The sequence below is a fragment of the Quercus suber genome, unplaced genomic scaffold, assembly GCF_002906115.3.
Source record: "Quercus suber isolate HL8 unplaced genomic scaffold, Cork oak 2.0 scaffold_145, whole genome shotgun sequence".
NCBI classification, from domain to species: Eukaryota; Viridiplantae; Streptophyta; class Magnoliopsida; order Fagales; family Fagaceae; genus Quercus; species Quercus suber.
The window spans coordinates 911,397-939,325 of record NW_027069606.1 but is presented as its reverse complement, the minus strand read 5'-3'; the positions used below and the strand labels follow the sequence as shown (position 1 = coordinate 939,325).

At 34.1% G+C, this 27,929-nt stretch overlaps 2 protein-coding genes and 1 long non-coding RNA gene across 3 annotated transcripts; 1 reads left to right on the top strand and 2 right to left on the bottom strand.

The window, feature by feature from the left end:
• The first annotated feature begins 11,655 nt into the window (after nucleotides 1-11,655).
• Nucleotides 11,656-12,692, top strand: LOC136068981 (uncharacterized). Its single transcript, XM_065776950.1, has 2 exons — nucleotides 11,656-12,129; nucleotides 12,219-12,692. The coding sequence occupies exons 1-2, from the start codon at nucleotides 12,082-12,084 to the stop codon at nucleotides 12,690-12,692; spliced, it is 522 nt and encodes a 173-aa protein (XP_065633022.1). The 5' UTR covers nucleotides 11,656-12,081.
• A 5,409-nt stretch (nucleotides 12,693-18,101) lies between these two features.
• On the bottom strand, nucleotides 18,102-19,813 carry LOC136068968 (uncharacterized). Its single transcript, XR_010630263.1, has 2 exons — nucleotides 19,713-19,813; nucleotides 18,102-18,488 (listed from the first exon to the last, which is right to left on the bottom strand). It is a non-coding gene; the product is annotated as an uncharacterized LOC136068968 (long non-coding RNA).
• Nucleotides 19,814-20,489: 676 nt separating this feature from the next.
• On the bottom strand, nucleotides 20,490-27,618 carry LOC112015189 (triacylglycerol lipase 1). Its single transcript, XM_024047562.2, has 9 exons — nucleotides 27,196-27,618; nucleotides 26,943-27,053; nucleotides 26,063-26,203; nucleotides 25,378-25,488; nucleotides 25,151-25,294; nucleotides 25,026-25,066; nucleotides 24,856-24,932; nucleotides 22,100-22,195; nucleotides 20,490-20,976 (listed from the first exon to the last, which is right to left on the bottom strand). The coding sequence occupies exons 1-9, from the start codon at nucleotides 27,373-27,375 to the stop codon at nucleotides 20,651-20,653; spliced, it is 1,227 nt and encodes a 408-aa protein (XP_023903330.2). The 5' UTR covers nucleotides 27,376-27,618; the 3' UTR covers nucleotides 20,490-20,650.
• Between the last annotated feature and the right edge of the window lie 311 nt (nucleotides 27,619-27,929).

Below are 27,929 nucleotides of genomic sequence, written 5' to 3'. Positions count from 1 at the left end.
GAAACGTAGCATTTATTACTGCTATGCTCCAATTGGGCTACGTCAGCAGCCATGCCACCCTTTTTTTTTTTTTTTTTTCATTTTTTAAACAAGATTAATATAAAATATATATATATATATATATTGCAACTTTACACATTCTTTAACTTATTAAATCGAACTCACCATTAATTCAAGCCTCTTCCAATTCTCAACTCTTCCTTTTCCCCTTTAAAACCAATTGGCTCTTTTGAAGTTTGAACCCTTCAATTACCACTCCTGCAATTAACTATGTTATTTTTAACACTATAAATTTCAATTGCTCTCTCTACCTCCGCAAAAGCTATCAAAGCTGCACCTGATTTGGAAAGTCCCTTCGAGGTGTGTTCTTTCCCTTCTTATTTTTCTTTTTCCCAACTTTGGTTTTTCCTTTAGAATTTTAAAGTTTGTGCCTAATATGCTTTTTTTTGCATTGTCGACAATATGATCACTTTCGGGCTATGGGTGGCTAGGATTTGGTTTGTCGATTATGAGAAGGGTTTTCAAGGATTAGAAATCTCTACAACAAGTTCTTACTTCATATTCATGTTGTACGATTTTTATATTATATTTTTGTTTTACTAGTTCAATTTGGTTTTCTCTGAAATTTTAAAGAAATCCAAGTTTTCTTACATCTGACATTTGTTTAATTCTATGTAAGCAAAGAAGAAAAAAAAAAAAACCAAAGTTTGATGTAGTATTTAGTTTTGATAGTTTGAGCAATAATAGAGTATACGCTATAGTTTTACTCCAATTATTGCTTTCATATTTTTCAACCCAATGGTTCTTTTTTTTTATGTGGGGTCTTTCTCAATTTCTATTTGGCTCCAAAAGTCATAAATACTATGTTTAGCACATTATTTCTTACTATGTCACAAGGAAATAGAAAGCTTCTTATTGCAGTCCAATAGACAATAATAAATCTGCCTCAAAAGTTTGATGGGTTTGTGCGTCACAAGGAAGTAGAAAATCTTAAAATATGATTGGAGGCTTAATTTTTATCTGATTCTGGTAATGCTAAATGTGGAATTTGGTTCTTGCAGGATTTAGGAACATTGATCCAGATACATGAGAGTTTGATAATAAAGATTTCTTAGGTGACCAAAGACATTTCTAAAGAACTTTAAGATCAAAGAGAGATAATTACTCAAGTATGTTATATTCCACATCAATCCGTACTTNCCCAACTTTGGTTTTTCCTTTAGAATTTTAAAGTTTGTGCCTAATATGCTTTTTTTTGCATTGTCGACAATATGATCACTTTCGGGCTATGGGTGGCTAGGATTTGGTTTGTCGATTATGAGAAGGGTTTTCAAGGATTAGAAATCTCTACAACAAGTTCTTACTTCATATTCATGTTGTACGATTTTTATATTATATTTTTGTTTTACTAGTTCAATTTGTTTTCTCTGAAATTTTAAAGAAATCCAAGTTTTCTTACATCTGACATTTGTTTAATTCTATGTAAGCAAAAGAAAAAAAAAAAAACCAAAGTTTGATGTAGTATTTAGTTTTGATAGTTTTGAGCAATAATAGAGTATACGCTATAGTTTTACTCCAATTATTGCTTTCATATTTCAACCCAATGGTTCTTTTTTTTTATGTGGGGTCTTTCTCAATTTCTATTTGGCTCCAAAAGTCATAAATACTATGTTTAGCACATTATTTCTTACTATGTCACAAGGAAATAGAAAGCTTCTTATTGCAGTCCAATAGACAATAATAAATCTGCCTCAAAAGTTTGATGGGTTTGTGCGTCACAAGGAAGTAGAAAATCTTAAAATATGATTGGAGGCTTAATTTTTATCTGATTCTGGTAATGCTAAATGTGGAATTTGGTTCTTGCAGGATTTAGGAACATTGATCCAGATACATGAGAGTTTGATAATAAAGATTTCTTAAGTGACCAAAGACATTTCTAAAGAACTTTAAGATCAAAGAGAGAAATTTTTACCTCCTTTTTCATCATAGCCTTTGATGTTTTATTCCGATTAAACTTTTGTGTTGGCCACATAAGGACTCAAGCACTAGCCGAACTTGATATGTCTATTTATGTATTGCGGAAACCCACACATAATACCTTAGCCGACTTATGTTAGTAATATAATACACATGTTCAATGACAATTGTTTTGGAGTATTAGTGCCACATTATTAAAATAAGTTTTTTTTTCCCCTATTCTTTGTTATTCTTTAGAGTCTAAGTCATGACTTTGTTCTAGAGATTTTCAATCGATCATTTGAGGATTCTAAGTTGTGACTTGTTCCAGAGATTTTTAATTGATCATTTGAGGCATGATATGTTGGTTCTAATAATGACATTAGGAAAGCTAAGAGAGTAGTAGTAAACTACAAGAGCATACGTTTAATAAAGAAACAAAGGCTAAAAAGGACTTAATGAAAAAAAAAAAAAAAAAAAAAAAAAAAAAAAAAAAAAAAACAACAACAACAACAAAACAAATGACGTCTTAGCAAGAGCAATGCAAAACTCATCAAATGAGTCTAATACATTATTGTTTGTGGTTTTTGAAACAATAAGATAAAAAAACTGAGCTCACTATCATTATTTTAATATTGGTTCATTTACAAGTTATTCAAATATTTGACACACACTTATTCTTCTTCAATAATTAAGAAAAACTTCATTAGCTCAAAAAAAAAAAAAAAAAAAAAAAACTGAGATGCTATTCCCAAAATAGGGCAAATGGCAATCATTAGTTCAAACAACCCAACTCTATACAAAGCAGATTGAAAATGTAAATGTTTTCTAACTTTTTTTTTCAATATAGATATAACGGGGGGAGGATTTGAACCTTGGATGTCATGGACACACCAAGAGATGCCAACCATTTGAGATGCAATACTCTTGGCTAAATGCTATCCAACTAGATAACATTAGATTGATACAACTTAATTCCAATTAAAACACTTATAAATCTCAATTGCTGCATCAATAATAGAACCTCAACCCACAACCATTTAGACTATGCAAATTGAAACTTGCCAAATTACCACTTCACAATCTCCCTTCACTTCAATTAGATTTTAGAACTAGGTCTGAGCATTCTTCAGTTGATAAACATCACTTCATTGAGGATGGTGTTCTTTAAGTTGCTCCTTGCTACCGTTTTAGCTACGAAATCGCTCTTAGTGATTCTAACAATCTATTCCTTTGTCTTGACTACTCTACCATAAAACCTACTCTTTCTTTGAATTCGCAAGTGCCAAATTGTTGCCCATAATGTCACTTTGCAAAGAGAAGTTCTAAACTGTGTTTTAGGCTTGCACAATGGGTTTCTTGCATAGTAGGTTCCTTTCACTTTGCATGCCTATACGCCTTTCTTTTTTTAGAAAAAAAAAATTAAATGAAAAATGAGAAGCTTATACTCTTATTTGTTTGATTGCTAAGAAATTGAAGTAAATTTTAGATAAATAAAACAAGCCTCGAGTCCTTTGTTAGTAGCTTTATTGTTTTTCAATAATTGCTTCTTCGATACGATGATTATGTTATAATATACTTTGGTTCCAATATGTTCATTTACTGATTTTAATCAAGGTGAAACTTCCAATTTTTGTTTAATTGTGAAGAAAAAATTGATTACTCTCTCTCTCTCTCTCTCTCTCTCTCTTGCTCTCTCTCCCCTTGAGATTGATATTTTTTGTGTTTGTTGTATTCTACTTTTGGTTGATTCATTTTGGTTGTGTTTTTTGAGTTCCCTATCACATTCACTCTTTTTCCCTTTTATAGTTTTAGTTTGAGTTAATTCATATATATATATATATATATTCTAGAAGTGAGAATTTAAAATTATATCAAAATATAACCTACATGGTTATATATTTGAATGCTCCTATCAATTATTTGAGTACTATCAAAGATTTTATCATGATAATCTCCTTCAGAGAGAGAGAAATTTGAATAATTAATTTGAAACTCAAAAAAGTTTAGTTGTACCCAAAGAAAAGGAAAACATAACACACTATAACAAAAGTTTGAAAATTTTAAACCACTTCAAAAAAAAAAAAAAAAAAATCAATCAAACACCCCCAAGTTTCTAAAAAAAAAAAAAAAAAAAAAAATCAATCAAACAACCCCAAGTTTCTACTAAAAAAAAAAAAAAACTCAAAATAATAGAATGGTGTATTTGTAGAGATAGAGAAATGGATAATACTATTAAAAATAGTTCACTTTTTTTGGAGAAAAAATTATCTTCAATAAATTTTAGAAAATAAATTATACATTATACTATATTACAAAATAATTATATATTCTTACGCATCACGTGGGTCTTTGACTAGTTTAAGTAAAACATTACCCTTTTGGGTATCATATTCTCAAGAGGTTCATATGCCTAATACAGTGAAATTAAAACATTATTACAACAATACAATAACGAAGGCTACTATATAGGGGAGAATCAACCACTATTGCTATGGCTAATCGACTAAAAGCAGCAAGTATATATATTTTTTGATTTGGCACTTGAAAATCCTTTAAGACATCGACTTTGATGGTTGTCGCCTGAAAAGTATAAAAATAAAAATATAAACAAAGTGATTTGGTATGAACAATGCCAAAAAAGATCATATTTATAATATGTGAAAGAACAAAGCTTTATGGCTTAGATGTCCTACCTATCATAAATTCATAATGAACAAACTTAGTAATGTGAACCATAATGTTAATAAAAGAATTGTCTTAAAACTTATAGATTTTAAGAGTGGTTATACTTAATAGGATCACAAACTATTTTACAACTTTTTACCACAATTTTAACATGGCAAACTGTAAGCAGTTGCCTATCACTTACACATGGATTCATTATTTTTTCTTCACTATTCACACTGTCACATCACAATTGTGGCAAAAAAATTGTGTAATAGTTTTCGGTACTTTATTTTTTTCAAATTTTAAACTTCTCTTACAACAACAAAATTCTAAGAATTAAGTTTGATCTCACAAAAATGTTACAATAGCAATCTTAGGACAAAATGCACATTGATTCAACAAAAATAGCTCCAACTATTGGCAAGTATTACTTCCTGATAATCACATTATTATATTTATAAAATTATTGGTTAGTTCAAGCTAGTTATTAAATCAAAAAAATTTTAGTTAAAGGCCACAGGATGAGAAAGAGAAAGAGGAAAAAAAAGAATTGATTGAAAATTTGAAACTTTTTTAAGGGTTTGGAACATTTCTTTTCATTAGAAAAGACTTTTGAATTTGGGATCTCTGTCTCTCTGTCTCTCTCTCAATTTGAAACTTTTTTAAGTAACAATTTGGAACATTTCTTTTCATTATAAAAGACTTTCGAATTTGGGATGTCCGTGGTTTACCCCTTCCCCCACTATTTCTCAATTGAGAGAGAGAGAGATACATATTAGAGAGACATATGTATGAAGGCATTAAGATTCATAATATTGTATAAAGGAATAAAGAACAAGTCATGCACACCACAATCATCTCCCTTCTCACTCTCACCACTTGAATCATTCATTGTGTAGCAAGAGAAGGATAAAAAAAAAGAGATGATTTAAAAAAAAAAAAAAATTTATTGCAAGTCTAAACCTTTGGTAACACCATAAATATAATAGTATAATGGCTTAGAGAATTATACCTATAATTTTGCATAAGTGGTGAGGGCACTTTGGTTCTTCACCTCTTGAATTACCTTCGCAAACAGTCCAACAACTCTGGATCACCAAGCTTTGTAGCTTTTGTGTCGTAACCCTTGAATCTTATACCAAAAAAGAACAGAGGGAACATGAGTGACTTTCCAAAAGTTAGGACCTTCATCTGGTTGTAGACTAAGAACAAATTCAGTTGGCATGTCATAAAATATTAGATATTTGAGGCATTTCAGATGGTGGATGCTACAAGGCACCTTCTTCAACTGTGGGCAAAGTCCAATTAAAAGCGTTTCAAGAAGAGGCAAGGCACCTCCATCTATCATCAATCTATTAAATCCTTCCAAATTTTCAAGGCCTAGCCACTTGAGTTTCTAAAAGCCTCCTCCCTCTATGTGTAATTGCTTACCTATGTATCCATCGAAAATTTGAAGAATCATCAAATTGGGCAAGGCTTGCAGGACCTTTAATGGATCATCCATTAATCTTGACCAGAATAAACAAATTCGAACTATAGTCTTGTGTTTGGGAATCCATTCCAACAGCTTTTCTAGTCACCCATATAGGCCGAGACTTTGTAGGAGGGGCAAAGAAGAAGACATCATTTGCAATTCAAGCACTTCTTCCTCACTTGTTCCATTAATAGTCAATGACTGAAGATGGCTCATTTTCTCCAATGCAGTGCACAAATCTATTCCATTTTCTCTCTTCAAATTAGTGATTTCAAACGTCCTTAATTGTCTCAAACTCCCCAATTCTATTATAAGGGCCGCATTGTTGGCTTCAATCTTAACAAGTTTTTGTAAGGATTGTAAACACCCAATGCCACTATGTATTTTTACTCCTCGTCGAGAATCAATACTAAATTTAGTATCAAAATTTTCAATATATGCACCTAGGTATTGTAGCTTATAGAGCCCACTAATTTCCACTGGTAGCTCAGACACAAGTGAACGTTTCAAATCCAAAGTCTTTAAGTTGTGCAAGTTACCTATGGAGTTTGGAAGGATTTGTACTTTTGTATCTCTTAGGCTTAAATATCTTAGATGGAATAGGTTACCCACTTCTAGTGGTATGTAGTCAATAGGAGCACCTTCAAAATCCATTATTTTCATGAGCTTGAAATTTGAAAAACAAATTTCAACAAAAGATTTAAGCACTTCGTCTATCCCAAAAACAAGAATCAAACGAGTTTGAGAACTAGTAATACTCTGTGTTAGGACATATATGTTTTAACTTGTTTAAGAACATATGTCACTTATTTATGTATATTGGCTAATCCTTTGACAAAATGCACTCTACTTGTAATTGGGTAGTTCTAGGTGTTTTTAATACTTCAAGAAACAATGTTTCAAGGTCAAGTGTTGAAGTCATCAAGTCTGTCCAAGAGAAAGCAAGCTGAAGTGCAAAGTTTTTAAAGCTCGACACCTTCTCGACAGCTACCTCGACACCTGTTATCTGTCGAGATTTAAAAATTCAGATTTCCAATCTGATTTTCTTGGGATCCGTGAATATGTTTTTGGGCCTTCTTTTCTTCTAACCCTAAACATATAAAAGGATTATTTTAAGAGCCGTCTAGGGTGACACAAGTTGCATTATCATTGAGCAATCTCTGTTCAAGCAAATTGTGATCAACAGACGAAGTTCTTGACCTAGTTCATCTTCCATCAAGAAGTTGCTGTGTATTTGCACCATAGGGTTTTGTAACCAAGCATCTTCCTGCTATTCATCAAGTGGATGAACTAAAGAACTTTGCAGCCAAACATTCTTCCTCAGTTGGTGTTCTGAAGTCGCGTACTTGGATCCGCACATTGGTTAGTCATGTACTTGGGAGCAGTGCATCAAAGGTGGAGACTGTCACTACAGATCAAGTCCAATTAGGTATTGGGGTAAGGGTTCAACTGTAGGTTGGTAAGGTACTTGGGATTCCTTTATTTGTAACTGCTTAATTTGATAATAGTGGAGTTTCGGGAGTGGTGACCTGAAAATCACCCGGTGGGGTTTTTGCCATTAGGGTTTTCTCCATTCGTAAACAAATCACCGTGTTATTTAATTTCTGCTGCATATTTAGTTGTTGGTGATTTGTTTGTGCTTCCATAAAATTGCATGATAAATTGATTAATTAATTACTTGGCTAAATTAATTAATTAGGGTTAATCACAAGGGGTCAATCAGATTGTGACCTATCACTCTGCAAAGGAGTATTTACATTGTTTTGAATTGAAAGACGTCGAGCAATGTTGTCAAAACTTGAGTAGTTTTTAATTAAGACCAAATGAAAACTCAACTCCTCTAACCTAGAGAGAATGACCTCTCGCAACATATCATGAACTCGACAACTTCTAATTTTGCCTCTAGAATCAATCATCTCCACTTGAACCAAGCTTCTATGAATGAGGTCTTTCAAGTAGTCCTATGCAACCTTTTCCAATGTTGGCCCTTGCTTTTCTTTTATAAAACCCTCGGCTATCCATAGTTGAATTAGTCTTGCACCATTAATAAAGTAATCCTCTGGAAACATTCCAGAATATAAAAAACAAGCTTTGAGCTTGTAAGGTAGATCATGGTAACTAAGGGATAGAATTTTGGTGATCTTTATGAGATGAGGATTACTTTCTAGCTCTGAACTAAGACTATTTTGCAATCTGAGCCACTCATGGAGAACCTTGTCTTTGGTTGACAAAAGACTACCTATAGCCACAATTGCAAGTGGCAACCCTTCGCATCTCCCAACAATGGCACGTGACAATTCAGTAAAATCAGGAGGACATTGCCTCTCTTCACGTTGGAATGCCTTCTTGTAGAAGAGCTCCAAGGCTTTTTCTAAAGCAATAGAGGTGGCAATTTGTACACATGATAATATATAGATTCTTTGTCAAAAGGAGCAACATCCTCACTTTGAGTTCTGATTATTATTCTATTTCCTTTGTCATTCTCAGGGAAACCACATTTTATATGTCTCCAAAATTCTGTATGCCATAAATCATCAAAAATTACTACATACCTCAGTTCATGTAAATATTGCTTCAATACTTCAATTAGTGATGTCTCTTTCATTATGCCAATTTCTCTAGGAGCAAACTCCTCCCTTGATTTGGAGAATTGGTTTATCATATCCCTTAACAGCTCCTCCATCTTGTATGATTGAGACACAGTGATCCAAGCATGGCTATCAAAGTGTGTGGTCACCTTCTCATTGTTGTATACTTTCTTGACAAGAGTAGTCTTGCCAAGGCCACCAATACCGGCCACCGAAATCACCACACGTTTAGATGGTCCTTCTACTAGCCTCTTTATCAATTTAGCTTTGGGATACTCAACGCCTACAACCTCAGCTTCCTCAAGGATAGGGATGTCACTCGAGAGTCATGCCATGTAACACTTCTAGTATCACTAGTAGATATCCTTTGCTCTATAGTATTGAAGCCATATCTTTTACCACTCTTTCTAATATCGTCTAGTATCTTGTTGATACCTTGAATCTTAGAGGCTATCACATGTTGTGGTTTCAGGTTCATGTTAACATGAGAAACCTTTTGCAAGAAATAAAAGCTTCGCCTTCGCTTGTGAGGTTGTTTTGCAAAATGAAGTATGTATTCATCGATAACATCTTCTATGTGATAAGCTTCTTCCCTCACCTGTTTTACTCATGTTTTAGCAACATTACTCATATCATCCTTTTTAGCCCTTGTATCAGCATCCTTGAGGAAAGACTAAATCATCTCCATTTCACATCTGATGCTTGTAACTTCTTCATGGATACCCATAAGCAATTGTGCCTCTTGGATTAGCAATGAGGCCAAATGTTGTATAACTAAGTGCCCGTTTGTTTGAGCGTTTGAAGCCCAAAAGTTGGCTTTTCAAAAAAGTCAGACCAAAACACGCGTTTAGTAAGTGATGAAGTATGGGACCAACTGGTTGAACACTTCGGCTTCGGTGGACCACAACACTAGCGGAGGCCTACAAAGAGAGAAAGCAATCAAAGGGTGACCGGTGTGAGCCGGCCAAACACCCTCCGATGATGAAGTTAGTTTTTCTTTTAATGGAGTTCTAACTTTTCTCAACGGAAAATTCCAGGAAATTTCTCATACCTTTGCGTGGTGAAGACCGGGCTTTATATAGGGTACCCTAGGGCGGTTACTAGTTTAGTAACTTCCCCCAGTATTTCGGAATTCGGACATAACTTTCTCAACGGCTATGAACGGTTATGAACCGTCATTGGAAGTTACATGTAATAGAGGGATTCGTGGCGATGAACGCGGGTTGATGAACCGTTACAAGGTTCGCCAAGTATTCGTGTAGTCGTCCATGCGATCTGCGCATGAACAATTCTTTGTCGTGTCGTGTGGTCGTCCACGCACCTTGTGCATGGACGACTCTCTTGACTTCATTCCCTGGATCTGATCAATTGTCCAACATTCCAAGGACTGGTACCTGGACGAATTGGAGACGGCCTAATGGTCTGATGTCTGGCTACTGCAACTCTCTGGACGACCATTCTGGACGAACCAGAGATGTGATTTTTTGGTTACATCAGTTGCCCCCTAGTCCAGAGCGTCGTCCAGGGACATTATGGGGATTTTATCCCATTTACGTGGCCACGTGTCACGGTTTAATTCGTTGAGCAATTAAATCGATTGCATTTCCCCACACGATTGCCACGTGTCATTTTCTAGTGAGTGGTGTCGCTTCGCTGACCCCAGTTCTGGGCCCTATAAATTGGCACATTCTCTTTCTTGCCCTTCACCTTTCTCATAAACTTCCTTCCGCTATCTCGTCCAAGAATATCGTCTAGCGTCTCGTCCTAGTTCTCAGGTACTTCCTCTTCCTTTTAGGTTTTCGTCTTGCCCTTTTCTTTAGTTATGTCTTCGTCCAGTAGTACAGAGAAAGAAATAGATGAGTATCAGGACGTTTCGTCTGGAAGCTATGAGAGTGGTGAAAGTAGTACTAGTTTAAGTAATAGTTCCTCAGACGAGCAGTATTCGTCTGGAGTGCCTGGCATTTCCTTAGAAGAATTTCAGGAAATGCAACGTAGGATGACCTCTGGGACTGGGGCTAGCTCGTCCAGAGTGCCACACAGCCCTCCTCAGGACGAGGAGGAGGAAAACATTATATATAGCTGTGCACCTGAGGTACCATCCACCTTGGACGCACCTAAGTTGAAAACATTAGTAGATAGATACCAAATTCCTACCGAGTTTAAACCTCGTCTACCTAGGGAAGGAGAATGGTGCTGTTCACCTTCTTCTGGTTTGGGGGTTTACTCGTCTTATCTCTTAGCTGGTCTAAGGTTTCCCCTTAATTCCTTTTGTAGAGGTCTCTTCCATAGGTTAGGTATTGGCCCCAATCAACTTAATCCCAATGGTTGGAGGACGATAGTCGCCATGCAAGTGTTATGGCGTGAGGCACTGGAAGGGGACCGTCCTATAACAGTGGACGAGTTTCTCTATTGTTATAAGCCCTCAGAAATCAAACAGTCAGCTGGTTTTTACCAGTTCTCGTCCAGAGGCTCTCCTTATAGTTTAATAAAGGGCCGTAGCTCGTCTGATAGGCTCTGGAAACAAGAATTTTTTATCATTTCTGGTAACTGGGCTGGGGACCCAACAGATGTTAGTAATGCCCCCTTCCCTCCTTTTACCAGCCCCATAGGTCGCCTTCGTCCTGAGGGTATGTTCTCTTTCCATATGATTCACTTTGCTATATTACCCATCTTTCATTCGTCTAACCAATTTTCTTTTGTTGGTGCAGCTGTTACTCGTCCACGTTTAAATAAAACTTTCTTAGAACGAATTGATCGTGTACGTGCCTTCCCTAGAAGGACCTTCCACGATTTAGTCACTCTTAGCAGTTTAGCCACGTGGGGCCTTGGTCCAGAACCAACTGCTGAGAATTTAAGCCACGAGGAAACCACACGTAAGAGTAAGTATCGTCCAGCTTCTATTCTCATATTCATTATTTACATTGTTTATTTTTATTAACTGACTCCCTTCATTGTAGGGATATTTACAATGAGAGAGAACAGAGAAAAATTAGTAACTAGTGGGGACGAGGATGCTCCTCACCAATCGTCCAGAAAGCTACCGTCCAGCCTGGGAAGAGAAAGTCCAAGAAGATTTCAAGTTCTGTGGACCTGGACGACCTTCCTAGTCGTCGAGGTCCTAAAAAATCAAAGACCACTCAGACTCCTCTTCCCAAGGTTCCCAAATTCACTCCTCCACCTACGGTGAATTTGGACGAATCTCCTACTGATGTGGAGCCCGTCCAAACAGTTCACCCTGTTCAGACTGACCCTACACCTTCTACCAAGACTTCTAGGAAGCCTCATCCAACAGAGCCCTCTGATCGTCCTTCGAACTTAGTTCTGGACGAGGGGTATGCGTGGAGGACGTTCAAAGGGATCGTCACTGACAATGAGGTTAATGAATGCTACAATATGTCAGTGAAAGAATTTGAACGTTCAGGCATCCACGACCTCTTTAAGGTAGACTTCAACTCGTCCTTGCTTTCTTCTCTTCTCTTTTTTTTTTTTTTTTTTATATATGGCTAACTCTTATTCGTCCATGCACACAGGCTATGTCAAAGTTTTATACAGCGACGTGCCAGGCCAAGGAGCTAGCTGAGGAGGCCAAGACGGCAAATGAGAAGGCCAAAGAGTTAGGCAATGAAGTCTTGTTGAAAAAGGGAGAGGTGATCAGGCTGACGGAGGAAATCAACCGCTTGCTAGGAACTGAGACGAGATTGAAGGACGAGGTTGAGGAACTTAAGGCAGATGCTGTTGAGAAAGACACTCGCATCGCCTACTTGGAGGGACAAGTCTCTGAGCATAACTCGTCCTTGGAGAAGGCACGTGAAGAAGCCATATCAGCTTTCAAGAAGTCTGGCGAATACAAGAATCGTCTAGACAGCCATTACGCTGCTGGGTATGAGGACTTCCGTGCTGATGCCAAGGACGCATTCCCTGACCTAGACTTTGATGCCTTCAAGATTCCTCAAGCCACAGAAAAAGGTTANGTGATTAAACTTTGTTTATATGTGATGGGTTGAAATTATATTTGGTATAACTCAATATATATATATATATATATATATTTTTTTTTTTGTTTCTTACCATGTTTTCTCAAAACTTTTAACCACAAGTGGGCCCATAGTGGGGTAAATCTGTTCAGGGACTTGAACTAGAGAGCTCCTCGTCAAATCCAAGACAGCCACTTTGAAACCAAGTGCCCAATCACTCAGCCAACCCCACTAGGTTATTAATATTACACCATTTAATAATTTATTATTGAATTCATATTTTAAAAATCTTACTGTTGGATTACTTATTCTATATGTTCTTAACATATATGTTAATTTTAATACAAATCAAATGTTATTTATCATTCAATTCATAAATTCATCTTTTATGCATTACTTTAATCTACAAAAACTTAAATTTAACCAATTAATTGATAACATGACTATTGATTTTTTATTACTTTAAAATTTTGCAAGTATGGAGAATATATGAAAATAATATAATCCAACAGTGGATTTGTTAAAATTTGCATTCAATAAAGATATATTGAGTGGTGTAATATTACTTAAAATTACACTAGGTGTAACATTTTATATATATATATACCTTTCTTAATGCATATTAACCACCAATATTTACACTAAGAATTTAATAATCATATATTTACATTTCAAAAGAAAAAATTTTGTCAAAAAAAAAATACATTTTTAAAATTTTAATTTTAAGTTGCATAGTTATAAGATGTACTATCTTTAGTGTTTATGAATATCCAAAGCCAGCTCGACCTTGTTAAAGCTTGGTATAATTAATCAGCATCTGAATTTGAATTATCAAAATTTTGGTTTCGTTAAATTGATGAACAACCATCTTTAGAGCAGCTTAATTCATTTTAGTGATCTATCATTCATTTTTTGAGTAATTATGATAGATATAATAGTATTTTTAACTTATAGCATTGCTCTATAGTGATTTTTCTTCTTGATAAGGTCAAAACACCAATAAGGTTTTGCCTTTTTGGTGTATTCAGGATTTAAATTTAAAATCTCATATTCGATATCAAGAAACTTATAAATTAAGCTAACTAAAAATCTAGGACTAACAATTTTTTAGTACCTAACTATTTATTAATGTGTGTGCAGTCTATCATCTCACATAATACGCTAAGTATCCGTTTAGATACAGCGGCCGCGTCTAGCGTCTGCATAAGTGGAAAAAAAAAAAACTCTCCTCTATTTCATGCTTTTCTAGTGGGTCCCGTGCACTATTCACGGGACTCACGAACCTCTTTTTTCAGCAAAATTTTCATTAAAAATGGGTCCCACGACACTTTATATACATTTAAAAATTATTTTGCTACAATATTTTCAGTTTTTAACAATAAGCGATATTCAAACACACTCTAAGTAATTATATAAAAGAATTTATAATTAAGTTGACCCCAAGATTCTAAGGTCCACATGTACCTCTGTTAGGAGAGAGAGAGAGAGAGAGAGAGAGAGAATTTTAACAACTTAACATCACATAGATTTTGCTCACTAGCCCCATACTTCCATTTTAATATTTTTGTAATGGGTAAGTTAACAAACAAAGTATTTAATTTAATATAATAAAAACCATAAATATTATTATTCATTAAATAATTATTTCCATAAATGGTTCAGTTGGAATAGTGTTTGCAATCTTTTTAAAATTATAACCTCTGTCCAAAGTCTAAGTGTGCCTCCGTACCTAATTGTTATTGCTACACATAGGAGTTCAAGTATAAAACATTCGTTATTAAAAAATAGAAATGTTTATCCCATATTAGTTATGTATATCTAATGTCCACTATTTATGGTTTTTAATATAATAAAAATCATAAATATTATTATTCATTAAATAATTATTTCCATAAATGGTTCAGTTGGAATAGTACTGTTTGCAATCTTTTTAAAATTATAACCTCTGTCCAAAGTCTAAGTGTGCCTCCGTACCTGATTGTTATTGCTACACATAGGAGTTCAAGTATAAAACATTCGTTATTAAAAAATAGAAATGTTTATCCCATATTAGTTATGTATATCTAATGTCCACTATTTATAACATCGGTCTACAACTACAAATGTTAGATCATTTTGTAATTGTACTCTGACTATGTAATGTATTATAAACCCAATTTAAAACACTAATATTACTATTTTCGTGTGTATTCTAATAAGTATTACTATTTACTAAAAAAAAATGAATGTTTATCCCACATTGGTTGTATGTGTCTAGTGTCCGCTGTTTATAACCTTAGTCTACAACTACAAAAGTTAGGTTCTTTTGTAGTTTTACTCTGATTATATAATGTATTATAAACCCGATTTAAAACATTAATATTACTATTTTCATGTGTGTTCTAATAAGTATTACTGTTTACTAAATAAATAAATGAAACACAACTATCTATATTAAAGAAAATGCTAAAGGTACTACAAGTTTGATTTAATATGGCAACAAATGTGATTAGTGGGGTTTAACCACCAAATATTTGAATTATCTCTTAATAATTGATAACATATTAGTTTATAATTGATAATAACATATTAGGTTATAGTAAAACTTGTAATATCCATAGCACTACTCTTTCTTTAATAATCATGTTAATTGGAAAGAGAGATTAATCGATTTTCTCAATTCAAATATATTTATATACATATATAATTCTTATTATTCAATATTAATACGGTGACCCTCAAACAAAAGTATAGGGGAAAAATTAAAAAAAAAAAAAAAAAACTATTTACATTTATACCAAAGTGAAACATATAATTTTTAATTTTGTCAATTTAAACCTTAGATTTCATTTCTATCACAATCTAAACTCTTCATCCATCTCCGTTATATTAAGCTCTGATAGAACAAATTCTAACACATTTACACACCAAAAAATAGCAGTCTTATCACTTATATCCATAAGTGATTTAAAAATAAATAAATAAATAAATAAATAAAAAAGCACATACGGAATGAAACTTGAAAAATATTTAATAGATTCCGGGTGTCAATAGTAGTAATGTGTTCCTCTCTCTCTCTCTCTCGCTCTCTCTCTCTCTCTCATATGTGATGAAGAAATGTTGTGCATTGATTGAAGTAATAAAATAGATAAAAGGTTAGTTATCAAGTAAATAAATATTTAAAGTATAATTGCTAATTGGAACAATTAAAATACATGAGAGCTAAATTGGATACATAAGTAAAATAGGAAGATTATATTATTTTTTAAATTTCCCTAGAAGACTGTTAGTGTACGTTCCTAATTAAAAGAAAATATAATGTTTGTCAAGATAAACAACTCCATCATTATCAGAAGTTAATAAATAATGCTCATGTTTAGTTATTGATTTCGAAAGTTAGATAATGGCAATATGACCAAATCATGTCAGACAGTGCCATTCGATTACAATCAAATAAAGCATTCTGGATTTCAAATCGAAGCTGCTTTCTATTAACATTTTTTACTATTATTGTGGCTATTATTAATTTGATAATTTCCAACCTTATCATCATGTGTCTCACCTATGACCTAACAATCATAACTACCTCAAAAACCTGTGCTCATGCATTTTAATTAACAAAAACTACAAAACATTGGTGCTTACTGCTTGCTTCCAAGTCCCAACTATGGGCCTCTTAAATGTATGCGATGAGACTTTATTATAATTATAATTATTTATATTTTATTTAGTGTTATAATTTTCCATTCATAAGAATGTGTAATGAGGTACTTTTTTTTTTCTTTTTTTTTTTTAGTGTTATAACTTTTCATTTATAACGAAAATTTTTAATTCATTCCACAATGTTGGGAAGGGGAAAAGAGGAACAAATGAAAGGAGAAGTTTTACTTTTTTGGGTAAAATACTATTTTGGTCCCTAAACTTTACCAAAAGTTTTTTTTTTTCATCTAAAAACTTTAAAAAGTTCATTTTTCATCTCTAAACTATTGAAAAGTTCATATTTCGTCCCTAAACTATTGAAAATTTTTTATTTATGTACTTAAACTTTACTAAAAGTTTGTTTTTCATCCCTAAACTATTGAAAAGATTCTATTTTCATCCTTATTTTACTCTCTATATTATTCAAAAAACTTATTACAAAGTTTAGGGATGAAAAAAAAAAAATCTTTTTCAATTTTAGGGACGAAAAAAAAAACTTTCAATAAAATTTAGAGACCAAAATAGTATTTTACTCTTTTTTTTAGAAAGTTGCAATTGGCTTTTATGCGAAAATTTTATTTTTTATTTTTGATGTGAAGTGGGATAGTATTTTTTTTTTTTTAATTATATAAGGTGGGGTAGTTTTGGTTGTATACATGAGGTAATGGGAAGTTTATTTATTTATTTATTTATTTGTATCTATCTATTATCGAGTGGGAAGCTTTTACCTGGTTTTTTTTTTTGTTTTTAATTTTTGTTGAGTTACTATTTTAACATCATTTTTTATTTTTTAGGAGTTCTGTTAATTAAATTAGATGAATTTTTGGAAGTAAAAAAAAAGGCAACAACTAACTTTCTAAATTTTATTAATATATTGAGATAAATATCATATGTTTATAATTTATAAGTATAGCTCAATCGATAAATTCTTTTATCATCTGGTAAGAGATCTAAAACTACCTCTTAAAAAAAAAAAAAAAGTATAAGTGGAGGATGCTTTTCACACAACTGGGGGCCTATAAAAAATAAATAAAATAATAATAATAATAAAAAAAAAAAAAAAAAAAAAGTATAAGTGGAGGATGCTTTTCACACAACTGGGGGCCTATAAAAAATAAATAAAATAATAATAATAATAAAAAATTAAAAATTAAAAAATTAATTAATTAATTAAAAAAATAAAATAAAAATAAAAAAACTAAGGCTTACAGATTTATGCCGGCAAATTCAAGCCTACAGCCCGTGGAAATAGCCCATGTAAATTAGCTCATGAATTTGGTTGAATTTGGACCAAAAAGCAGAGCCCAAAAAATCATTAATTACGCCTAAGGAAACCGTAAGGCTAAGACATCTAAAATGGCCAACATTGGGTCGACGTGGTCCACCATTAATCAACAAGTGATAATTGGGCAATTTTTTTTTTTTTTTCTTACGGCGTGGATCAAGCCCACATGTGCAAAGAACAACCCAATTAAAGGGTTAATTAGATGATGTGGATTGGAGGGTAATAGAATTATTTCGAATCTGTTTGGGGCCTTTGGGCTCATCAAAATCTCTCTCCATTGGGCTTGGAGAACTTATGAGACCAATTAGCCCATACTTGATGCAATGTGCACTACAGGATTGCTCACGGAAGAACCAATATCTGCAAAATTAAACACATTATTTGTGAATGCAGCTGTTTTCTCCTTAAGAAATGGGAGTATGCCTCGGCCGAGTGAACTAGGGCGGAGAAAAGATGGAGTCACCACTTAGATTAGATTTAAGAACTATAAATATAGCACTCTTATGTGGAAGCAATGTTATTAATTTTGTTTCGTTACAACTGGAATGGATAGAATTACTTGTACCGGTATCCAAACCGAAATGGAAACTCCTTTTGTTCCACTTTGGATGAAATTTCAGTCAATTCCAGGGTGTTTCAAGCATTCCGGCCTATTTCGGAAAATTTCGGCCGATATGAATTTTGGCTTCCTTTTCTCCCTTCTGAACTTGACTACTTCATCTTCTTGCTTGTCAGAACTCAAAGCCATATTGTTTCTCCTTAAAGCTACGTCTAAACTCTAAACTCAAAGCCACTATTTCTCCTTCAACTTCATGCTTGTTTCTTTGAGCCACCACACTTCTCTGTTGTTGACATTTCCTTTGCTAGAGGCCAAAAACAAATGGAAAAATCAGTTTTGTGCTAGTTGGAAAAGTCCAAAATTTGAAAAATATACTGACTTCAAACATCTTATATATTGCATAGCACATGTGACTGCAAAAATAAAGTGCGGGGCAGTTATAGTTTTGGCTAAACTTTAAACCACATCGTACATGTGACCGCAAAAATGAAATATGGTACAGTTATGGTTTTGGCTAAACCATACTGCAAAGTGCAGTGCTAAAAATGGTTCAAAATCACACTGCATCGCAAACACCCCTACCCATCACTCTTACACATACAACATCTGTTGAGAATACAAATATTCCTGTTCCTCAAATTGTTATTAGGAGATTATTATTATCTTACAAAGCCATCTGCTACTGCTATTTTGAATGAGTTGCAATTGTTATCCAAAGGATGAATTTAAATAAAGCAATAAATGAAATTAAAGAGGAAATTACATTTTAACACCCTAAACTATGTACCAGAGTATACTTTGTACCTAAACTATCACACTTATCACACTTTGCACTCCGGTGTTACTTTTGCTGTTATGTTTGACAGAATTATACTGCATGTGACAAGCACATGCTTCTTGCTTAGGTGGAACAAACTTAAAACACTTTAGCACCCTAAACTATGTATCGGAGTACACTTTGTACCCTAAACTATCACACTTATCACACTTTGCACCCCGATGTTATTTTTGCTGTTATGTTTGACAGAATTATACTGCATGTGACAAGCACATGCTTTTTGCTTAGGTGGAAACATCCTTCTTCAAAATTAATTAAAACAAAAGCTAATTTTTTCCACATCTCTCTATCTCGCATGTGTGTCTCTCCCCAAATTTAGATTCTTTTCAAAACCTCAAGTCCCAACCACCTCACCCATCGTCCAAAGAGAAGGAAAAAACTAAAATTTTCTCTTAAGTTTACTTTCTTATTTAATTTTTGTTTTAAGAATTAAGACTACCCCAAATTTTTTATTAAATCCCACCATCAATGTGATTGGATCCACAAAATGAATTTAATTTTAATTTACTCTCATATCAAATAAGCACAAAATGCATTGTATATAACTAAACTTGACGAATCTAGTTTGGGCATTAGCAAAGCTTTCAGCAATTGTTGCACATCAGTTTCCGAAAAAAGCCTCTAAGATCCCAGTTTCATGAGCAAAGGAAATAGCTCGAATAGCACAAAATGCAGTTGCGTGAGCCATACCTATAAGAAAGCTCCTCTAGAGCACATAGCAATTGATGACATTTTCTTTTTTTTTTTTGGTAAACGATGACATTTCCTTTGTCATCAAGTACATACACACCCAGCCTTACGCATTCCAAAAAATCCTGCATTATAACAGCAGCAGCCCAATTAACTTTATACCCCCTTAAGGAAAAGATTTACATCTTACTTCTACAATAGGATGCTACTGTTGTAATTCCAACCTTGCGATAGAAGCATGTTGACATTGATAGCTGAGGTGGGTGGGACTTGAGGTTTTGGTGAGAGGCGCACACACACGAGATAGAGATATGTGGAAAAATTGGCTTTTGTTTTAATTGATTTTGAAGAAGAATATTTCAGTTTTTTAAGTTTGTTCCACCTAAGTAAGAAACTGCTTTTCACATGCAATAAAATTTCCTCAAACATAAAAACAAAAGTAACACCAGGGTGCAAAATATGATAAGCGTGATAGTTTAAGGTGCAAAGTGTGCATTCGGATAATTTAGAGTGTAAAGTGTAATTAGGTGTATAATTTAAGATGGTAAAATGTAATTTTTCCGAAATTAAACCCATAAATTCTTTCATCTTTCTTCTCCTGTCTTCTAGGCAAACAGATATTTTAGGCTTTTAGCTTAAAATTTATAGAACGTCCTAGTTCTGAATGGCATCTCCTCTAACCATAAACAAGGGTTAAGGATGCACTCAGATTCAATTCCTGGGAGCTCGAGTTGAATATAACAATCAAAATAACTATTTATAAAATACTAAAAAACGTAATAAAAGCTGATACCAACTGAATTTTGCCTCATTTTTAGACTAAAAAATAAAAGATGGGGGATATCATTACATTTACAATATGTGCACATGTGGAGAGTTTCAAAGAAAAAAAGAGAGTACTTCCGGAACTATATATTTACACATTACATGCATTCATTTTAGTAACTACTACTAGACTTTCCCCATGACCTGAAAAACCGAATCATATGGTCATAAACATCTTTTTTTGCATTTACGCTCAAAAGGAAATCTACATGACCATAGTTCTTGAGATAAAGCAACTCTGGCTTGTACTGCAATTCCTTTAGAGTGTGCTGCAGATCCGTAACATCAGCTAAATCATCATTGCCCCCATAAGCTATCCATAGAGGCAATGACTTGGGTATGTGACCAAGATTGAAAATAGGGGGCTTCAACTGACCGTATAGCTTCAGGTTTTTGAACAATCCATAGTCATACTTGGAAAAAGTACCTTTACGAATCACTACAAGACACAATGGAGATTATTGTAACAAAACTGCCCAAAAGCATGAAGCATACCCCTCTGCCTCTCTTTTCCCCAAGAAAATAGAGTTTTTTTTTTTTTTTTGGGGGGGGGGGGGGGGGGGGGAGGGGGGTGTTGGTTGGGGGAATGAAGTTTCTCTTCTAGCTATGCTAACAAAAGCATATGATAGATTTGAAAAAGACATTAGTTCCACTTCCAATAAACAAGTACCGCAAACAGGTTAAAGAAAAGAAAATATTTATCTTTTTTTATTCTAAAGAAGAGCCCATTGAACTCGCCTCTAGGTGGTTATCTAATTTATAACCATCATCATCTTACCTGACAACCAATTTCCCCCTTTATGTTCCATCATAATTTAGGGGGTGGGGAGGAAGAGGAAGTTGTACACAGGATTTCTATTAATTAATTGTAAGACAATCATTTAACACGAAAAGCTTAGTATAAGATGAAAGGAATGCACAAACTACACCCCACTTTGTCAATAAACAACAATAAAATTATCATGGAGGTGGTATTCCATTCAACAATAAATTGGAGTATTACCCACCAAAACCCTCCCTCTCTTCCCTCCCCCCCCAAAAGAAAAAGTGCAAGAATTGCAAAGAAAATACTACAAAGGTCAAAGGGGTGCAACACTGCAACTCTAGTCATGTGCATTATAAACGCTCTTTTTCCATCTCAAATTCTTCAATCAAATTCATAGATATTACATACGAGAGCACTGAAAACATATAAAAATTTATATAGTAAATATATAATGCCTTTGTTTAGTAATTAGTTCACATATTCTAGAGGCTAAATCTACCAAAATATAGCCATTCATAAATATGGTTCTTCAAGTGCATTGCAGACTTCACGGGTTATTAGCGTATAAATTAAACTACAACTTATAGCAGTACAAAGAGCAATGCCATGAGAATATGAAAACAAAATCTGAAGCATTCCTAAAATATATCAGCCTCAACACATTTGCAACTATCAAAGTGTAAAACAGGTTTTTATGAATTACACAAAACATCACACAAACTACTAGAATTTAGTCTAAGAGGATGATAAACTGACTACTACAGAAGGCAGCTAAAAGAAAATCTGTGGAACATACTTTGGAAAAGATGGCGCAAGTTCTTTGAAGATGATGGGTGTGGTTCATATTCAAGATAGAAATCCACACGCGAGTTATTGAAGCAACAATTCTTCCCTGCAACATTATTGAAACACCTTCAAAAGAAGTTAAATGAAAATACACACATATACCAAGCATTTATAATATAGCATAAGAGCACCTTCCCCACTTTTGGTTTCATTAAGTTACTAAATTATTACTTTCAAAGATTGTAAATATGAACCCAAAACCTATATCTATTTCAACCTTGTACTATTAACCACATACACAACTTGATTTAAAAGAATAATAAGAAACAAAAAGTCTGGTCTTCTTTAATGATTGTACAAAACCATGTACCAAGTTATCAACTCATTGCAGTAACTATTTTATCAAAAGAATTTGCACATCCAAGAAAATGAGATCCAGAATCCTAAAAGAATGTGGGCATGCAAAGCCTGGCTTGTGGGAGTGAGAAAGTGGGGATGTTATTATGCCTACAAAGGTAGGACCTAAGCATTCAATTTTGGGGTCGGCCAATTCACTTTACATGAAGTCCTTCAAACAATATCTCAATGAACTCTAACTCAAATGGCACATCCTTACCTTGTAAGAATAAAGTGGGAAGTGAGATCGAGCGCTCAAGATTCTCCAGGTGTGTGGGTGGGTGCAATTACCAAAAAAAAGGATATTTCAAGGCCCAATATTATTGGACGGATTTAGCTCAGCCTACCCAATTTTATCTTATAAAGTAACTTTGTTAAACATTAAATTTTAGGCTGATACAGTGCGTATATTAAGATGTCAAGCGTGCTTGGGAGGAAAGGTACTGTAGCATTACATGGAATTACGCATGGCAAAGGTTTTGGGGTTTTATGAAACATAACAGAGAATTGAAATCCTTTTACAATTGTATCCACTAAAAATAGTTTATGGGTAAATAATGAGAGCCTTGTTAAAAATTTGGAACTCCTTAAAATTTCTAAGAACTTATGGATAGATTAAATAAAAAAAAAAAGAAAAAGAAAAGAAAGAATTATAAGGCAGTCCCTAAAACAAAACAATAAACCCCACTTACCCTAATCCATGTAAGTCCCCCCCTCTTACAGGTTTTCTAGAATCAACCGTAAAGTACTGTAATATTATTATTATTTAAAAAAATCATTCTCTTCTCCATAAAGACCCAAAACAGCAAAGCCATACTCAAAACCTGAAGTAAATTGAACCTAGATACCAACACTAACATTGATGTCAACAAGCCCCATTGCAAAACTTGTCCCAACACTCAATGAATTCATTGTAGCAAGAATAGTTTTATCATTCTCTTTATCTCATTCTCTTCTCCATAAAGACCCAAAACAGCAAAGCCCTACTCAAAACCTGAAGTCAATTGAACCTAAATATCAAACCCAACACTAAGTTCAATGTCAACAAGCAACACTGCAAAACTGGTCCAGACATTAGACTTGATGAATTCATTGTAGCAAGAAGAGTTTTATCGTCCTCTTTATCTCATTTTCTTCTCCATAAAGACACAAAACAGCAAAACCCAACTCAAAACCTGAAGTCATTTGAACCTAAATATCAAACCCAACACTAACTTCGATGTCAACGAGCCCCATTGCAAAACTGGTCCCAACATTAGACTCATTGAATTCATTGTAGCAAGAAGAGTTTTAGCCTCTAAAGTCATCCCAGATTTTTCAACTCCATCACTTAGGGAATGGAGCTTGTTCTTAGAGAGAGAGAGAGCTGGTATTAGTAAAAAGATAAATTCTATAAGGATGTTATTTTTGTATAAGTGCAACATTTCATGTGTTGAATTTTAACTTGAAACCAGATGTGAAATAACTAAGTTAATGTACATAAGTTATCCCTATAATTTATCAGAAGAGAAATTGATAATTAAAGAGAGTTGATAAATTGAATTAAATTCTTTATCAGTTAGAATAATATTCATGTAAGGTTACTGCTCTTAAAAAAAGAAAAAAGTATAAACAGATTTTCTATAAACATATTGAGGTTGATTAAATTATTATTTTTGAATAAATAATGAAAAATAAATTAACTATATAATTTATAAAAAAAAAAAATTATTTAGAGTGTGCATCAAGTGAGCAAAAATCCTAGCTCTACTATATGGCAGAGACATGACTTCTCAAGCATGCATGAATAGAGGATGTTATTTTGAAAGACATGTGGCCTATTTGCATGGATGGTCATAGTTAGTTTTTAGAATTTAAATGTGGAACTGCCATCAACCTCTTGTCTATATAAGAGATGGCAAAACACAGAAAAGGAGATCCCCCTCGAACAACTAAAAAAAATCATGATGTAGAATTACCCTAGTGTTATAGTTTCTCCACCAATGAAAGGTTTAATGCTTGCAATGGCTAGGCAATTACCAAAGGAGTCGTTTATAGCAACGGCTAGTAAAGTTCTTTAGGAATAGCTTCCATAAGTCAAGCAAAATTCCCTGAAGTTCCAAGGAGGGGAGAACCCAATTCTTACTTTTTCATTTCCATAATTCCATTTCTTTTCAGTTTCCAAACTTGGGTATATATTTGGTGAATAGGAACTAAGCATATTACATAGCACTTTCGCTTGAACAAGAAATTGGAGAAAGAATGGTTCCAACAAACATGTCATAATGAATGTGTAAACACAGTGCATATATACAGCCATGTCCAAACACAAATATGCACACATGCAAGGAGAGATAGAGAGAGAGAGAGAGAGAGAGAGAGTAGAAGAACCTGTTATGGAAGATAGCAAGTCATTGCAGTCTACATGGCCATCACAGATGGAATCCATGAGTTTGATCCCCCAATCACTGAAGATCATGTAGAAGTTCAACACAACACACTTAATACTAAAGCCTAAGTATAAGAAAAAGAAGAATAATAGGATAAAAGCAGTTTATAACCTTCTGAAGTTGAGTTCATGAATGCCCATGGCGAGAATCATCTGTCCAAAACAAATATATCTTGGTCATTTTTAGCATCAGAACCATTTCTAACGTATCATCCAATAATGGCAGATAGGGAATACCTGATCAAGATGCATGTTAACCATTCTTAGAACAAACGGAGCACTGACATGTCCCAAGTATGATATTGGACACAAAAGAGCAGCAGCTTCAACCATTTCCACTATATCTGGCTGAGTGAATGCAGCCAAAGACATGATTGTCCCCTGAGCAAAAAGAAATTAAGTATATAAAAACGCAACTAGCCAAAAGGTAAGAGGAGTACATAGTAAAAGAAGAGGTGTAGGACCTGTGAATGTCCAACAAAAAATATTTTGGTATTTGTTATTGAATTTATGTAGCATATCACATCTGCAAGATCATGAAGAGCCAATTCCTGCCAACTCCAATCCCAAAAATCCTGCAAGAAAAACTTAAGTTTAGCCTAGTCACATTACAGATAAGCAAAGCATGTTTTAGACACCAAAAAAAAAAAAAAGGGGAAAAAAAAAAGAGTTTTGAAGAGAATTTCTATGAAGTTTTCTTAAATCCTTTTTGTCAAGGTTCTAATTTGTTCATGTTCATTTACATATCAAGGTAAGTTTATCTGGGGATTGACTGGTATCCTGAGACTGTATTTATGTTGCATGTCAGTCTCACAAGGAATGCTTATACACAGGCTCTATATGTATTCCTTTACTAATCCCCTTCATTGTCTCCCCCACCCCTATGAGATTTTCAATACTCAACCCTCACATGGTGATGCAAGAAGAATGGTGTACCTACTGTTTTAGTTTCTCACTAGGTTTTTTATACTATTTACAAACAGTTATGATAAATTTGTTCATTCACTAAATGCAAGGAATTAATCAGAGAAGATAACGACTTTTCACATGCAATTTTCAGGCACTCCACTATGACTAGAACCAACCAAAATTAAATGGAAAAAGAACTTAATAATAGGAAGAGAGACAAATTGTATAAGCTGCATAAACCTTATCTTTCTCTGATAAAGATACATGCCCATGACTCCAACGTGTTCCACGCACATTTCCTACCCAAACATCGAAACCATGATCTGCAAGGATGAAGCCCAATGATTGTTCTGGCGAATCCAGAAACCACGCATCACCTGCCTGTTTGTATTTAAAATCTAGGAAACAATGAGATCAAGTAAAGCCAGTAAACTAGTTTCTTCTTAACGATAACTACGTAATCCCATCGTTGAAAACTTATTCGAAGAATGCTTTTAAAGAAACTTCGAGGCAGCACTCTCATGCATACCTTTATGTAACTGTTGTAATCACCAATTGTAGGAAAATTAAAAATCTTTCATTCTTTTCCAAATAAATACAGTTGAATTTTATTGAAAAGCATATATTAAGTCATTGGGACTGTGAGTGAAATATTTATTGTAAACTATACTCATGCCCATTTTTGGCATTTTTTTGCCAAATATTTAGTTTTTACACCCAAAAAAAAAAAAAACACTAAAAAGCTTCTACCCGTAGTTATTTTGTTAAGTAATCCCTTTTGGAAATTGGTTTGCTAAACTCGAGTTCTAAGTGAAAATTGAGTTTAGCAAACTCGAGTTCCAAGCAGATAGCCGCCGTCCGATTGAAAATACCACATCAGACAATCCATGTGAGAAGCTAACCTTTTGGAACTCAAGTTAGCTAAACTTGATTTTCACTTGAAACTTGAGTTTAGCAAATTAGAGTTCCAAAAGGTGCTACGTAACTAAATAAGTTTGGGCGGAGGCTTTTCAGTAAAGCCCTTATTTTTAAACATATAATTTTCTTTTTCTTTTGTTTCTGGGCACAAATGTATGCTATAAGAGAGAGAGAGAGAGAGAGAGAGAGAGAGAGAGTTTACCATGAAGAGTCCATGCTGAAGCAGAACCGGAGGACCTCGTTGTTCGCTTATATTCCCAGTACGAGAAGACACGCGATGAAGGGCCAATAAGTAGCCATCCTTTGTTTGAACCTATAATTGAAATGACTAAATGTAAGAAGACATTTTCGTAAGGAAAATCTTCAAGGCTCACATGGTCACAGGGTGCTAAAATTGGGGAAAAAAAAAAGTTTCTGAAAATAGAAACTAATTAAGGAGAGAGAGAGAGAGAGACCGTGTGTTCGGAGCAAGGATAACCGGCGGGGAGAATGAGATGGTTACACAAAGTGTCGTTTGGCAATCGAGGGCGGAGACTGGGGATTCCGGTAGGTGTCGCGGCGATTTGGGACGAGAAGAGACAGAGGAGGAAGCTTCGCACAACCACCACCACCACTGCCGCCACTGACTTCGCCATTGTCAAAATTTTGGGTAAGGAAAGGAGAGTGCCCAAAAAACAAATACTCAATCAGTACGTTTTCGAACGCAGAAATTTGCTTAAAGCGATTACCACTCGAGTGTAGCACCACAGATTACTCTACATGAAACGCCCCGTTTTTACCTTTTTATTTTTAGTTGAAAGTGAAATAAGGAAGATAGAAAATAAATTTGTAAGGAGAGAAAAGATAGAAATTTTTTTGGTGGAGCCTAAAGGCATTTTCTTCTCCGGCCCGTCAAAAAATATAAACGAAAACTCCAGTTCCAACGTAATGACTAAATTGCCCCCAAATTTTGATATTCCGCATCTATCTCACCTACTCCACCCACCTCACCACGACACCACATTGTCCATATTCTTGTCCTCCTTGCCTTGTTGTCTTTGTTAAAATTTAAGTATATAAAATTGAGTGCTCTATATTTCGTTGAGAACTTTTAGAAATAATTATAATTCACACACGTTTATCAATGGAAATTAAAATTCAACATGATTTGGGCCGAAGTTATGAGCACCCAAAGTAGTGTTTTTTTTTT